The sequence below is a fragment of the Podarcis gaigeae genome, assembly GCF_964106915.1.
Source record: "Podarcis gaigeae genome assembly, chromosome: 6".
NCBI classification, from domain to species: Eukaryota; Metazoa; Chordata; class Lepidosauria; order Squamata; family Lacertidae; genus Podarcis; species Podarcis gaigeae.
Window position 1 is genome coordinate 56525082 of NC_139682.1, and position 13781 is coordinate 56538862.

A 13781-nucleotide genomic window follows, 5' to 3' on the forward strand; every position below is an offset into this window, starting at 1 on the left:
GCTATGGCAGGGCAACTCCAGAGAAGTCACTCATGGCATTTTAAGAGACCTCTTTGAGCATGCTATAAAGCCGTACTGTGAGATGCAGAGACAAGCAGAAAAGTTAGCTCTTTTATTCAAGAAAACAGCATACCACTAGACAACAATGCCGGCAAACAGGACTGGAGACAAGTGGGGAGCGGAGCTTAGTACAGTAGGGGCAGCAAGCTCCTGGGATATTTCATTGGCAGAGTCAGAACTGCTTTCTGCCCTTGGCTCCTCTTGCTCACTAGTCTGTTGCCTTTTCAGAATCCAACCACTCCTCCCCTCCTTCCCCCTGTGACCTGTCCTCAGTTTCCCACCACCACTTCTGGGCTCCCTGGGCTCTGATCTTTCCTCCTTTGATGCATCCCTAGGGAGTTCCCTGCCTGGTGCCTGCCACCACTCTTCCTCATCCAGCCACTTCCTAACAAGTACATGCTAAAAACAGTGTGCAATATTTCTCTGGTTCATGCTGAAATAGCTGAAGGGAAGAAGGGGCATTGAACCTGCTTAATCTTTTCCTAGTTTTAGTAAGTGATGCTGTCAGTAAAACCAATCTAAAGCTTCTGCTACTCTTCAATGATTCCCTTCCTTGATAAAAACACCCCTTTGGATGCCCAACTCAATAGATCAATAGAGAGAGTTGTAGCCATTAATAGTATTGATAATTTAATCTAGGAGACCACTGAACTGTAGGTGGCTTTGTCTCTGGAGTAGAATTAAACAAGATGTGTCCTGTTAATGGTACACATTGGTTAAAACTAAAGAGTAGATGGTTCAGGGAGTACTTAAAATCAGTCCTCCAGGCCAGGGAGACAGGCAGTAAATGTCTCATTTTAATATGGGAAGAAACTAGCCTTCTTCTTTTTTTTCTTTATGGGCAAGTACAGATTTGTCACAGTGTGCTGTAGCCACCAGCTAAGCCAGTCCTCTGTATCATCTTGCCAAATGAAGAGGACAGCTTTACTATTGCTCTGCTTCCAAAATTTCTCATCAGTTGTAGAAAGATGGCAAACACCTTCCATATTACTCAGCAGGATGATACCTTTCAAGTAAGGGCACAATTGTATCTCCCATCACATGAAGGAGGGGCTTTGCAGCGTGTCAGAGCCACTCATGGCAGTGGGAGGTAGGGAGGACAACCAGGCCCAATGCTACCACATGGAGTTTGTCAGCTAAGCCCATCCCCCCCGGCCCCTGTGAACTCCATGTCTCCACTGGTCCAAGCCAGCAGGCCTCCTGCTGATTAGCTGAGCTGAGAGAGCTGGGCGGAGGAACACTTGTACCTAATCCAACCCCCTACCCTTCCAGCCTGGTGTAAGGAGCGGTGGTAGTAGATTACTCTGTAAGTTACTGCTTGGCAAATGACTGTATGTATAGCCATGCGCAGCAACAGCACTCCTCAGATGGCACTGAGAGTACCTAAACTCCCCAGAGATGTGCTTAGTTTGTACAAGAAACCGGATGTAGCCCTTTGGAATCAGTTTCCATGCTGAAATTAGGCAAACAAGATGTTCAGGCCACTGAAGGTGTTTTTGTTTAAGAAGCCATTTTATGGAAATTCAATTGTAGAAACTGTTTTCTTGTTTGTAAGAGCTTGATGTTTTGTATTTTATCTTGTTTTATCTTATTTCACACTGTTTCAATAGCTTCTGGCAGAAGAAAAGCTTAAGCATTCCTTCTTCCTGCCTATCACTTCTCCCCTACAAATGTTCTTGCTCTGACAGATGCAGGTTTGGAAATATACACTTGCCACTGTGTAGTTCCAATCTTAGTTGCCTGTATGGTAAGACATTGCCGGAGGGATTCTTGCAACATGTAAGCCATTGAACTCAAAATTACAAGGAACTATACCAAACTCTGGTAGGGGAATGAGGCTACAAAATGTTCTGTTGTGGGTGTTTCAGGGAAGATTATGGCCCACAGTAGAGTGGGTTCACATACCAAGTGCAGGAGGTATTTTTTAAACAGGGAAGAAGTACTGATGGGGGTCTCTACAATGTCAAAAATCAAAATGACCAGGCATAAACCTGCCAAGGGAGTTAAGATCAGCAGGGAAAGCTTTGTGGGCAAAACATGTAAGGGCCTTCTCTATGGTGGCCCCCCGGTGTTGGAATGACTTCGCTCTGAGATGCATCTTGTGTCTTTATTGTAAGCAGTTTGACAATTGGCCAAGATGCACCTCTTTACCCAGAACTTTGCCTAAGCGGATAGCTTCCCTTCACGGCGTTGCTGTGCACTGCTAGTCTGTACTACTGTTTTGCCACATTTGTTATGTGGTTCTATTTCATGATTTAAATGTGAATTTTACGTATTTTAAGTGCAGTATTTTTGTAAGATGTCCTAGGACCAGTTGGTGAATGGGGCAGGCTATATATGCAAATAGTAAATGAAATAAACAAATAAGAAGGAAAGAATCAGTGCAGAATCAGACAAAGGGGCTGTTACAATGCAGCAACTGCATATTTACATTCAGTTTACATCTTTCTCCCTGCATGCCAGGTAAGGAAAGCTCCAACTCAAGGATGCTGATGTGGCAGCAGGGCAGGTGAATTTCCTACACATGAACAAACTTGCCATAAGACATAAAATGAAGCTGAACACATAGTTTTAAGATGCCGCCTGAGTCTTTCAGAAAGATTTTGCTCTCTCTGCTCACTGTGGGATGAAGTTCTTCCTGCTTAGGTTGGCGCTTAGGTCTCTATGCTGCCTAGCAAGGAGCATTTAGGGGTCTATAATTAACTATGGCATGAGTGGGTACTGGCAGGGAGGGAGGGTATAGACTGCAGCTTTTGTAGCACAAATCCCACTGTGCTTGATGATTACTCTCCCACTGCTGCTTTTACAACAACTCAATTGGAGGCCTTTTGCCATCTCTTTGGGAGATTATCTTACAAGCCGGCAGAACCACTCCTTAAAAAGGAAGTTTTGCTTTGTATTATTGGAATTCCCAAATCAAATACAGCAGTTTATAACAGCTTATTTAGCTCAGAATTTCCTACCTGGTAGGGGCAAGGGACACTGATTACCTTCACATTTTCTGGAATAAAATCACTGAAGCTAGAAAATGCAGAGATCCTTACAAAGACGGATAAAGAAACAGTTTTTTAAAAAATTTTTAGCATAACTAAGCCAACAAATCAATGCTCGGGAGAATTAAGGTGCTTATGCACTGGCAGTTTCCCAGGAGGAGGTTGAGGATCATCAAGCACACTGTCTCTAGGGCAGGCATAGGCAAACTTGGCCCTCCAGATATTTTGGGACTACAACTCCCATCAACTCTATCTGTTGATGGATGGCCATCCTGACTCGGCCCCCGATACACTGGTGAGATGTCTGGAAGCTGTGGCTGGATGGTTACGTGGGAGCCGGTTGAAGTTAAATCCTTCGAAGACAGAGATCCTCTGGCTGGGGCGGGACGATATGGGATTGAGGGGGCAACTCCCATCTCTTGCAGGGGTGCAATTAGTGCCAGCACCGTCCGTTAAGAGTTTGGGTGTAATCTTCGATACCTCCCTCTCTATGGAGGCGCAGATTACAGCTATAACAAAGGCGGCATTTTTTCATCTCCGCCAAGCTAAGCAGTTGGCCCCTTATCTCTCTCGCCCTGACCTAGCCACTGTGATCCATGCGACGGTCACCTCCAGACTGGATTATTGTAACTCGCTCTACGTGGGGCTGCCCTTAAGACTGACCCAGAAACTCCAGCGGGTGCAGAATGCTGCGGCGAGACTCCTTATGGGGTCTTCGCTGCGAGATCACATTCATCCAGTATTATACCAGCTGCACTGGCTCCTGGTGGAGTACAGGATCAGGTTTAAGGTGCTGGTTTTAACCTTTAAAGCCCTATACGGCCTAGGACCCTCGTACCTACGGGACCGCCTCTCCTGGTATGCCCCACAGAGAAACCTACGGTCTGCAAATAATAACATCCTCAAGGTCCCAGGCCTCAGAGAGGTTAGGCTGGCCTCAACTAGAGCCAGGGCCTTCTCGGCTGCGGCTCCAATCTGGTGGAACACTCTGTCACAAGAGACTAGGGCCCTGCAGCACCTGACATCCTTCCGCAGGGCCTGCAAGACAGAGTTGTTCCACCAGGCCTTTGGTCAGGGTGCAGCCTGACTCCCTCCTCTGGCAACCTGCTTAGAATCTTGCTTAATTAGTTGCCATTAATTTGATTTTAATTGATTTTTATAATGAAATATTTTTAGAATGTGCAAATATTTGATTGTTTGATTGTTGATTGTTGTTAGCCGCCCTGAGCCTGGCTTCGGCTGGGGAGGGCGGGATATAAATAAAATTTATTATTATTATTATTATTATTATTATTATTATTACCCCTGACCACTGGTCCTGTTAGCTAGGGATGATGGGAGTTGTAGTCCCAAAACATCTGGAGGGCCGAGTTTTCCTATGCCTGCTCTAGAGCCTTGCCAGAGGCTTTGTTTTACTTGCAATAAACCCCTGTATCTCCTTTCATTCTTAAGGAACTGATGCCTTCTCCCTACAGCCATCAGAAACCTATGATTTGCCTCCACTGTTGGAGGCTATATATTCCTGAATACCAGCTACTCAGAATCCCAAGTGGGGACAGCACTGTTGTACTCAAGTACTGCTTATAGGCTTCCTACATGCATCTGCTTGGCCACTGTGAGAACAGCATGCTGGATTAAATGAGCCATTGCCCTGATCAAGCAGGCTCTTTTTATCCATAAGCATTACCACCTCAAACCACATAGGCAGAGCTCTGACATCATGGCTAGCAGCCAATGGTAGCCTTATCCTCCATGCATTTGTCCAATCCTCTTTTAGAGTATCCAAGCTAATGGCCATCACTGCTTCCTGTGGGAGTGCTATTATTGCAAAGAAATTCTGTCCTCCCACCTTCCACAAGACCATTTATGGCTGCTGCATTTGCTTCATTCACAACTTTCTGACTTAAGAGTTTGAATGTGAAACACAAGTTTTCTCCCACATCAGAGCTTTTATTGACATGAAGTCTGATATGGCTATACAATCTCTCACCAGTAAACATTACCATATGAAAAGTCCCCATATTTGCTAGCCATTATCAAACGGATTCATTGCCATTTGGGCTCTGCTTCATCACCTTCCAACTAAAATTCAGTGTAGCATAGGTTTTGCACAAGTCTCAGGTAGAAACTTAGCAAAGCCCTCAGAAAAGCCAGTCATGCTATTTTCCATGCAGATATGTTGTTTGTTTGGATTTTAGAAACAGCCACTGAGTTTTCTTCCTGGACACTTCCTCTGGTTTTTAAGGGTTTTGTGTCTGTGTGTTTTGCACAGCGAGATGTGAAAATTATCTCCAACAATGATGAACTCCCCTTCAAATAGATATATGAAATGTGATGTTACTTTGAAATTCAGATACTTTCTGTGAAAGGCACAGCCTCTAATGTGACAAGGAGACGTCACATTTCAGAGGATGAGCTTGATAGCTTCAAATTTAACTCCAAGCAAGTAAGCAAGCAAGGCAAAAAGGAAAGAAAGTCCCCCCTCCTCCCCCTCCCCCAAAGTAAGCTCAGGAAGAATGAAGAGATAAGTAAAACCTCCTCTTTCCCTCTGTCCTCACCCCCCATCCATGTTGAGGACAAGCAAACAGCAAAGATGAGAAAGAAGATGACAAAGATTCTAAGCAGAGAAGAAACAGGGATGCTTACAGAGTATCAGTAGATAAGCTTAGAGGGATTTTATCAGATTTGGATAACAGAAAGGATTGAAATCAATCCTTTAAAACTCAGAAGGCTTGCGAACAGCAGAGAGGGGGTCATCTTCATTCGGAGAAGAATGGCTTGATTTGACAAATGTGCTCCTTTCCAAGAAAGGAGAACTGACCACAACCCAAGGTGGAGAAGAGATGTGGGGACACCTAGGCCACAAAAGCAACCTTTCCATTCTCTGGTTCTGCCATGCTTAGTCTGCCACACAGTGTGTAAAACAAGCCCCCAGCTGTACGAATAAAACCAGCCTCTTGTATGGCTGTGCGGCTATTCACACAAATGGAGGGAGACTAGGGATGGGGGAATCTGTGATTTCAGGATTTTGGTTTCTCCTATTTCTTGTCCTCACACATTTCCACATCAGTTTGCATGCGTGCGCACGAATGCATGCAAGCACTATATATATCATGAAAATTCATTACCATTTTAGTTCACTTTTCTGCTAATGCATACATTTTTGCCTGCATTTCCTCCCAATGTACACATTTTTGCAAAGCAATTTTCCCCAATATAGAGAATAAAAAGGGCTGTTGATGGCTATGCTCTGCCTCCAAGAATGGAGACCCCAATGCTTCTGAAAAGCAGCTGCTGGAAACCACAGAAGAGTTTTGGAAGAGTTTGGATTTGATATCCCGCCTTTCACTCCTTTTAAGGAGTCTCAAAGCTCCTTAAAGGCTAACATTCTCCTTTCCCTTCCTCCCCCACAACAAACACTCTGTGAGGTGAGTGGGGTTGAGAGACTTCAAAGAAGTGTGACTGGCTCAAGGTCACCCAGCAGGAACAGAGACGCGAAACTGGTTCCCCAGATTACGAGACTACTGCTCTTAACCACTACACCACACTGGCTCTCACAGCAGGTGAGTGTGCTCTTGTGCCTGAATCCTGCTTGTGGTTTCCCATAAGGATCTGGTTGGCCACTGTGAGAACAGGGTGCTGGACTAGATGGGCCACTAGCCCAATCCACAAGGCTCTTCTTGTGTTCTTATTTTTGTATATTATTTTCACTAATATATATGTTTTTGTACATATTACTTGTCTGGAGAATTGCTAGCTGAAGTGTGAATTCTGAAGGATAGCTTGTTTTGGTTTGTGCATTGCTATGGAATGTACAAATCTGGTAGATTTGCCTTTAAGCATGAACTAAATTGAATTTGTCCCCCTGTCCCTACAAGAGACACTGCTTTGTTCCTTTATGTATGATTCTTTACTCACCCACAGAGGTTTTACAATACTGTACATAGAGCTACTGGGAGGATAAAGACAGTAGCACTATCTGCTTGCTTGAAACCATTTACAATAGATATTGCCTTTTGATCTTTGTGGGTTACTAAAAACACAACAGTCACCTATTCAGTGGCTAATGGCTGAAGAGTACTGGAGCAAGATCAGTCTCTCAGTCCACATTCCCAAGTACTAGCTAATATGTAGGTGGAATTGCAGCAAAATATTAATAGCTGAAAATGAATTACCTGCGACTTCAACAGCTTACTGCAGTGTTTGGGAAACAGAAAACATATCCAGCCTTCTGGGGAATCCCACAAATTATTTTCTCATTTTAACTTTGCAGTGTGCTCTACGGAGTGGCATTTTCTCCCTGAAGGACTATTATTTTGTGCTGTAGATTCTGACCCTGCCTAGAATATTATTTCCAGAGTTTGAAGTTTGAATATAGAATGGAACCCTCTTAAAGGAATAAAGTGCCAATTCAATGTTTCTCCACCACTACTCCTACTCATGGGTAGAGGCAGTGGATCTGCAGCCCACACTAGTTCCCAACTCATCTATGCTCCGGGGGGGGGGAGGGGTCTGTGGAGCTTGCATAGGCTGGGTGGCATGTGTGTCCCTACAATCTAATGTTGGTAAGATTGTCTTCAATGCCCTTCCTAAAACCTACAGCATATGGAAAAACAAATATTGATTTTTGTGGCTTAAGATGTAGTACAAACACATTTAATCAGAAAGGCTGGGATAGATAGGAAATACAGGAGGGAAGGGATACAAAAACTGGCATCAGATAATTTGGAGTTTGAGTTCATTGAGGTCAAATAACAGCATCAGTATGAAAGGCCCAGGATCATTCAGACTCACCATTAGTGCACCCGGCCTCATCAATTCCACTTTCACAGTCTTTTTCTCCATCACACCTCCATGAAGATGGGATGCATTTGTTGCTGGAGTCTCCACAGCTGATTTTTTCAGCTAAGCATACTTGTTTGGCTAAAAAAAGAAGCACAAAAATAACATAATTAATGAATAAAAAAAGAACCATATATAACTTTACCTCAGAGTGCCCCACTTTTGCATCAGGCAGCAGACACAGTAGAAAGACAGGTGGATGTCCTTTGTGGGCGGAAGGAATGATTCACTGAAAGCTTTGTACAATTATATCTGAAAGCTTTGTACAAGACACTCTCATTGCTGCTTTGCTTTCTAGAATGCTTTCTAAACTTGATCAAAATACTATGCAAATAATTTAGCTGGCATGTATTTTCCTGTTTATTGGTTTGATATATTTTCACTACCTGAAGCACAGTAACAGAGTTAAAAAGAATAGATTTCCTCCAAGTATAGCAGGCTGAATAATCTCATAACCTCAGGATGTTATAAAGGAATATAAACAGGTGTAAATTAGAAGACAGTGTACCCAAAATCACTATACTGAAGCTAAACCCAGTGTACCATGAGTGTCTGGAGAAAGAATTTAGGAATTTAATTCTGAATAGATTTAAACAACAAGGCGGAGGGGGAAAGCTGCCTAGTTCATTACAAAAACAAGAATCGGTTTCAGTCTGAAATCTCTTTTGCAACACTTTGAACCCATTACAATGTCCTTGACTACAATACCATAGATGAACACACCCAAAGAATAGGATTAAATATTTTTTTTAAAAAAGTACTTATTTGAGATACTGTATTTAGGAATGCAAATACTAGCTACCTATTCCAGGATAAGGAGAAAGTGTGGTGAAAAGCAGTCCTTACTACTCTTCTTGCTCTTGTGGGTACCATTGCAGAAGATCAGGCTGCTGCCTTTGGAGACACTGTCTTTGGAGACCCAGTATACAAGTCCAGATTCCCTTCACTTATTGTGGTTTCATATGATGATATTTAACATGGAACTGTTTTGGAACACAAGTTATTTTTGATCATGGAAGTCTGACAGGCAGATCTGCCTTTGCAACACTAAGATACTTATTCATAAGTTTGAATTTCTCTGCTTCCCACAAATGCACCACTGACCTAATAACAAGAGGAAAGAAATGTCTAGTGGGCACCACTGAAATTGCAAAGGAACTGAAAATTAAGGGATTAATTAAGCATTTAATAGTGTCCAAAAGGTGATGCTTCTCTGCCACCCCACTCCCATCCCTACACTGAGGCCATAAAAGTGCTTAGTGAATGAAACTGCCCTCATTGACATTTTCTTAGTGGGTTTCCAATCTGAAGGCAATCAAAGCAGCTGCAGCTTCACCGTCAGGTTTTTTTTTCTAGGTAGCTCATCATTCTAACAGGAGAATGAAAGGCCACCAGGAGCTGTCATTAAAAATGTAGCATGTTACTGAAGTTGGGAAAACCAACCCTGAATAATTATAGAGTGGATGCTGTCATTACCTAACTTAGTGAAACCGTTTTGAAGACATAAACTAATTTCATTTTAGACCAGCCTCTGCAAACCTGATGTCCTCCAGATATTTTAGATTATAGCTTCCAATACATCTGGAGGGCATTTATATGAACATCGTAACAGCCACAGGCCTGGAATCTAGAAGGCATTTACCTGTCCCTCATCACAAACAAGGCCCATAAATCAGGTTCTCAGAGGTTATGGATTTATAACTCTATTAATGTCATATACAAATGATCACACTGCCCGTGAACATCAAAGAACTGTACATGCCAAGTGGGGCTCTTAATCCACCTGCCCTTTTCCAAACAAACACTAGCCCCACAATAGTGCAAAATGAAGTTCTGAAAGCTCCCCAAAGGTTGTGCATTAGCTCAGTGTCCAATGCAAAAGGAGTTACAGAGTGCACAGAGGTAGCCATGCATTTGTCTGGATCACATCAGCTGGGAGTTTCTAAATAGCTGGAAACATATGTGGTTAGTAAACCACTAGATTAAATGACTGTCTGAACAGCTAGCTTTTCCAACGTTTACACTTTTGGAGTACCAGAGTGATGGTATTCTAACTTTGCTCCCACTGTGCCCTGAATGGAAGAACAGTATCTGGAAACCCTCCAGCTATGGAAGTTTTTTTCCTGGCCTGACATGTAAGCAATTTAATTTCTATATACTTACATGCTTACTTGCAACTCTCCCAAAATAGAAGAACCTAAGAGACCACAGTTTTGGGAAAGAAACAGAACATAATAGAGTTGTTCAGCTGAAATTTATTTGAGAGCAAGTCTCTGAGGAATTGGCCATTTCTGTTTATGTGATAGAAGAAATTTCTCTCGCCATTAGAAAAAGCCTGAAGGTAAAATAGCTCAGAGTTGTCTTAAACTTGTGCTTTTGGGGAACAAAAACAAGCTATAAAAATATAAAATTATGATGAAATGTAGCAAAGTGACAGGAAGGTTATGTAGGAATCTCAGTATCAATTTGATCTCAGAGCCCACGGCAAGAAACACCTTTGGAACAATAATGGATATGAGAATGGCAGGACGGGCAGCATCTGTTTACGAAAAGGACACCGGGTTAATCACCACAGTGATACAAGTAATTAGATGCATTTTGAAAAGTAAATCTGAGCAGTTAACCCTCAAAGCAGAAAGCCATCAGTTGTCAGTGTACATCAACTATAGGGAGTTCAAACACAACTGGCAGCTAAGCCTGAATCATTTCACTCTTGTTTTTCACTATGAAATGCAAAGGTAAGGAAAGGAACTTGGGCAAAGAAATGACAAATCAAATCAAAAGTGTTGAGGAAAAGTCAATGCTACTTTGGATTGCTTCATTTCAAATAAAAATGCTATGAAAATACTAGCCAACAGGTCATGAAAGAAGGGTAGAGTTGAAGGTGTAGATCTCCTCTGCTTGCTTGCTTGCCTGCTTGCTTTCATTTATTTTAGGCTTTCGCAAATTTGTGTACCCAAATTTTTCTCACACTCTTTTACTCTGATCTTCCCTAATCTTGCAGAGAAAGAGAAAGTTAACTTGTACTTGATAGTGACTGCTATCAAGGCTCTTGAGGTTTGTGTTGACGCAAAGTACAAGGAAGCTGGACTTTTCCAAAACAGCCAATGAAGAAGACTTGGTTAAAAAAATGTCAGACACATCAAGACTAATTTATCACAATGAAGCACAAATGCCAAGGATGGACAACAATGCGTTATTTATACAGAGACAAGAGCGAAGACGACAAGACGGTTCCATTGACTAGCCACAGCAAATGGCCCATTCATTCTTCTTGTTTTCTTTACACCCCAACGCTACAAATTCTTTTACAGAAATCGTAGAGCCTAACTGGCGCCCCACTGCTTGGCTTCCTCTTACGCCACTGCTGAGCTTTTCAAGCATAGAAGCATTATGCATATTCAAGGAAAGGGGGAGATAACAAAATGGATTTCCTTTCACAAGACCATTTGTCAGGTTCTCACCATGCAGGTACTCTGCAACCACGTACAAACGGGAATTCAGCAAATTCTACGTGTGGGAAACCTACAGATCTCTTCATTAGCAGGCTAGACAGTATCTGGGAGCATGAAAAAAAGGCCCATTTTGTGGAAATGTGTCATCTTGAACAATGAGGCCTGCTTTCCCACTACCACCATGTTAAGAATCCCTAACACTATTCTTGATTTCTCCTGAGGACATAGATTAGTATGAGGCAGTAGTGGTTTTGCTGTGGCAACAACCTCAACAAAGTGGCATATCAAAGAGACACATTTCTGAAGGCTGGCCAAGGCTTACCACAAATCTCAGTCAAATATTGCTTGTGGCAGGAAAAGGTCACAATATGGGTTAAAAGTACTTGAACTGGTGCCCTGTTGTGGAGGTTGAGAAGGCTGGTGCTGGCATAACCCATGTAATTTATTTTTATTTTTCAGTTAACAACTTTATATGTATATGAAACAGCTGTGGGTGACTATGCTAAGGCAGATTAATAGAAAACCACACCCTGGTGAAAATTATAACATTTTCAGATTCATATAATTAACCTACGGCTTTAAGACTTTAATTGCATATTACTGCAGAGAAGCCACAGAAGTAGAGAAAATATCAAACATGAACAGCAAAACTTTATGGTCATAGCACAGTATTAATAGGATCATAGCTGTGAAGGCTGATAAATATTAGCTCCTAGTATGTGATTTTGTTTGATACAGATTATTTTTTTTCACATTCCCAGGAGAATAGAAAAGGATTTGCTTGAGCTTAATTCCTTTGGATGAAGCAGCACACCCCTCTCACAAATATAAGTCTTGGGATTTTGTGGCCAAAACTGTTGTATTTGGTCAACCAGGGTTACAGACTAGTCTCTCCATCCCCCTTTCACTGACTCTGTGGATCATCTGAAGCTTGTTCATCATCAAATAAACATGGCAACCATTGGACAAAGCAATCAGTTGCCTTGCTTTAATGTAGATTAACACACATAATTATCATATTGGAGATAAGAGTAAATAATCAGACATTCAAAATCCCAGACTTAATCCTAAACACTGAAATTCTACATTTTATAGCAGGAGCTTAGAACACAGTGATAGGCATTCATTTCAGGACATGCCACTAAGGGCTTATAAATCAACTTATTTTTTAGACTAATGATCTAAGTGAGAAAGATGGATCTCCGGTAAGTTTATTGTCACTTAGGCTTGTTGGGGGTGGAGGCTTTTGTTAGGTGGGGCAGAACCTCAGATTTGTAGTGATTTGTATTGGTTTTTACTTACTGAGGGGACAGCTGCCTTGCTGCCCCCCTTGGCTACACCCATGGGGGGCCACAGGAAGGAAACAAGGTTGGAAGAGTGCCACAGTCGAAAAAATGTTGGGAAACACTGATGTAACCTACTTGCGGTTTTTGTTAATCAACAAAAAAGTGCCATATAAATTATGTCAAATAAAACCAATCAATCTGAGTTTGGGAGGCTGGGTATCATCTCTGACCAGTAAGCCTTCTGGACATGTTATACCATATTTTTTCGTGTTTTTTTTACCAAAAAATTAGGTTTAAAATTGGGGCTCGTCTTATACACGGGTAGTGTTGAGGGGTGTTTTCTTAATTTGGAGTCCCCCCAAATAGGGCGTGTCTTATACATGGAAAAATACGGTAATTCTCATAGGAATGTCCATTTCCATGGCACAATGTGCCTCTTGATGAACCACATTTGCTTGGAGAAAAACAGCCACATATACACTGCACTGCCCCCAGATGACAAAGTAGTGGCTAGGGCAAGGGTAGCCATCTAATTGCTCTTCAGATATCATGTACTAAGCCAGAATGGCCAATAGTCAGGGAAGAGGACAGCTGAGTCCAAAACATCTGGCTAGGGGGGGCACCACATTGAACATCTGGCTAGGGGGGCACCACATTGGCTACCCCATGCCTAGGGCCTCACCTTCCCTGTCCAGACCAAAACCAATTTAAGACCTCAAATCATCAACAGGTGCCGATGCCAAGTGGAGCACTGGACTTCCCTCTTTCTTTATATCAGCTGCCTAAAACAGTCAAGGCAACTTACAAAATACTCTGATAATGCAATCGCAAAACATAAGAACAATTTTACAAAATTAGGTAACAACCTGAAAGCGAGGCTCAATTAAAAACAATTACTTCCCCATTCATTTTGCATCCAGAGACCTCCCTGCTCTTACACAACTGAATCAAATGCAGGATCAGAAACAAATGCTGTCTTTCAGGCAGCTTGGAACTACCTTCTGCTAAAAGTCTGGCCATCTTAAATACAGCTGTAACAACACAAATATTACAGTGCTCAGTCAGATATCTTCTGATATATCCTCTTGTTTCAGAGGTATTTGTAGCTTTGCAGTTCAAAAACCACATAGGCATGGATATGTCTA

General features: G+C 42.2%; 1 protein-coding gene across 3 annotated transcripts in view; it reads right to left on the reverse strand.

Moving 5' to 3' along the window:
• Positions 1 to 13781, reverse strand: part of LRP8 (LDL receptor related protein 8) — a 188296-nt gene that overhangs the window by 42477 nt on the left and 132038 nt on the right. For all 3 annotated transcript variants that reach the window (XM_083742609.1, XM_083742608.1, XM_083742610.1), the window contains one exon: positions 7848 to 7976. In XM_083742609.1, coding sequence (XP_083598735.1) covers positions 7848 to 7976 — 129 coding nt within the window. The remainder of the gene's footprint in view (positions 1 to 7847; positions 7977 to 13781) is intronic.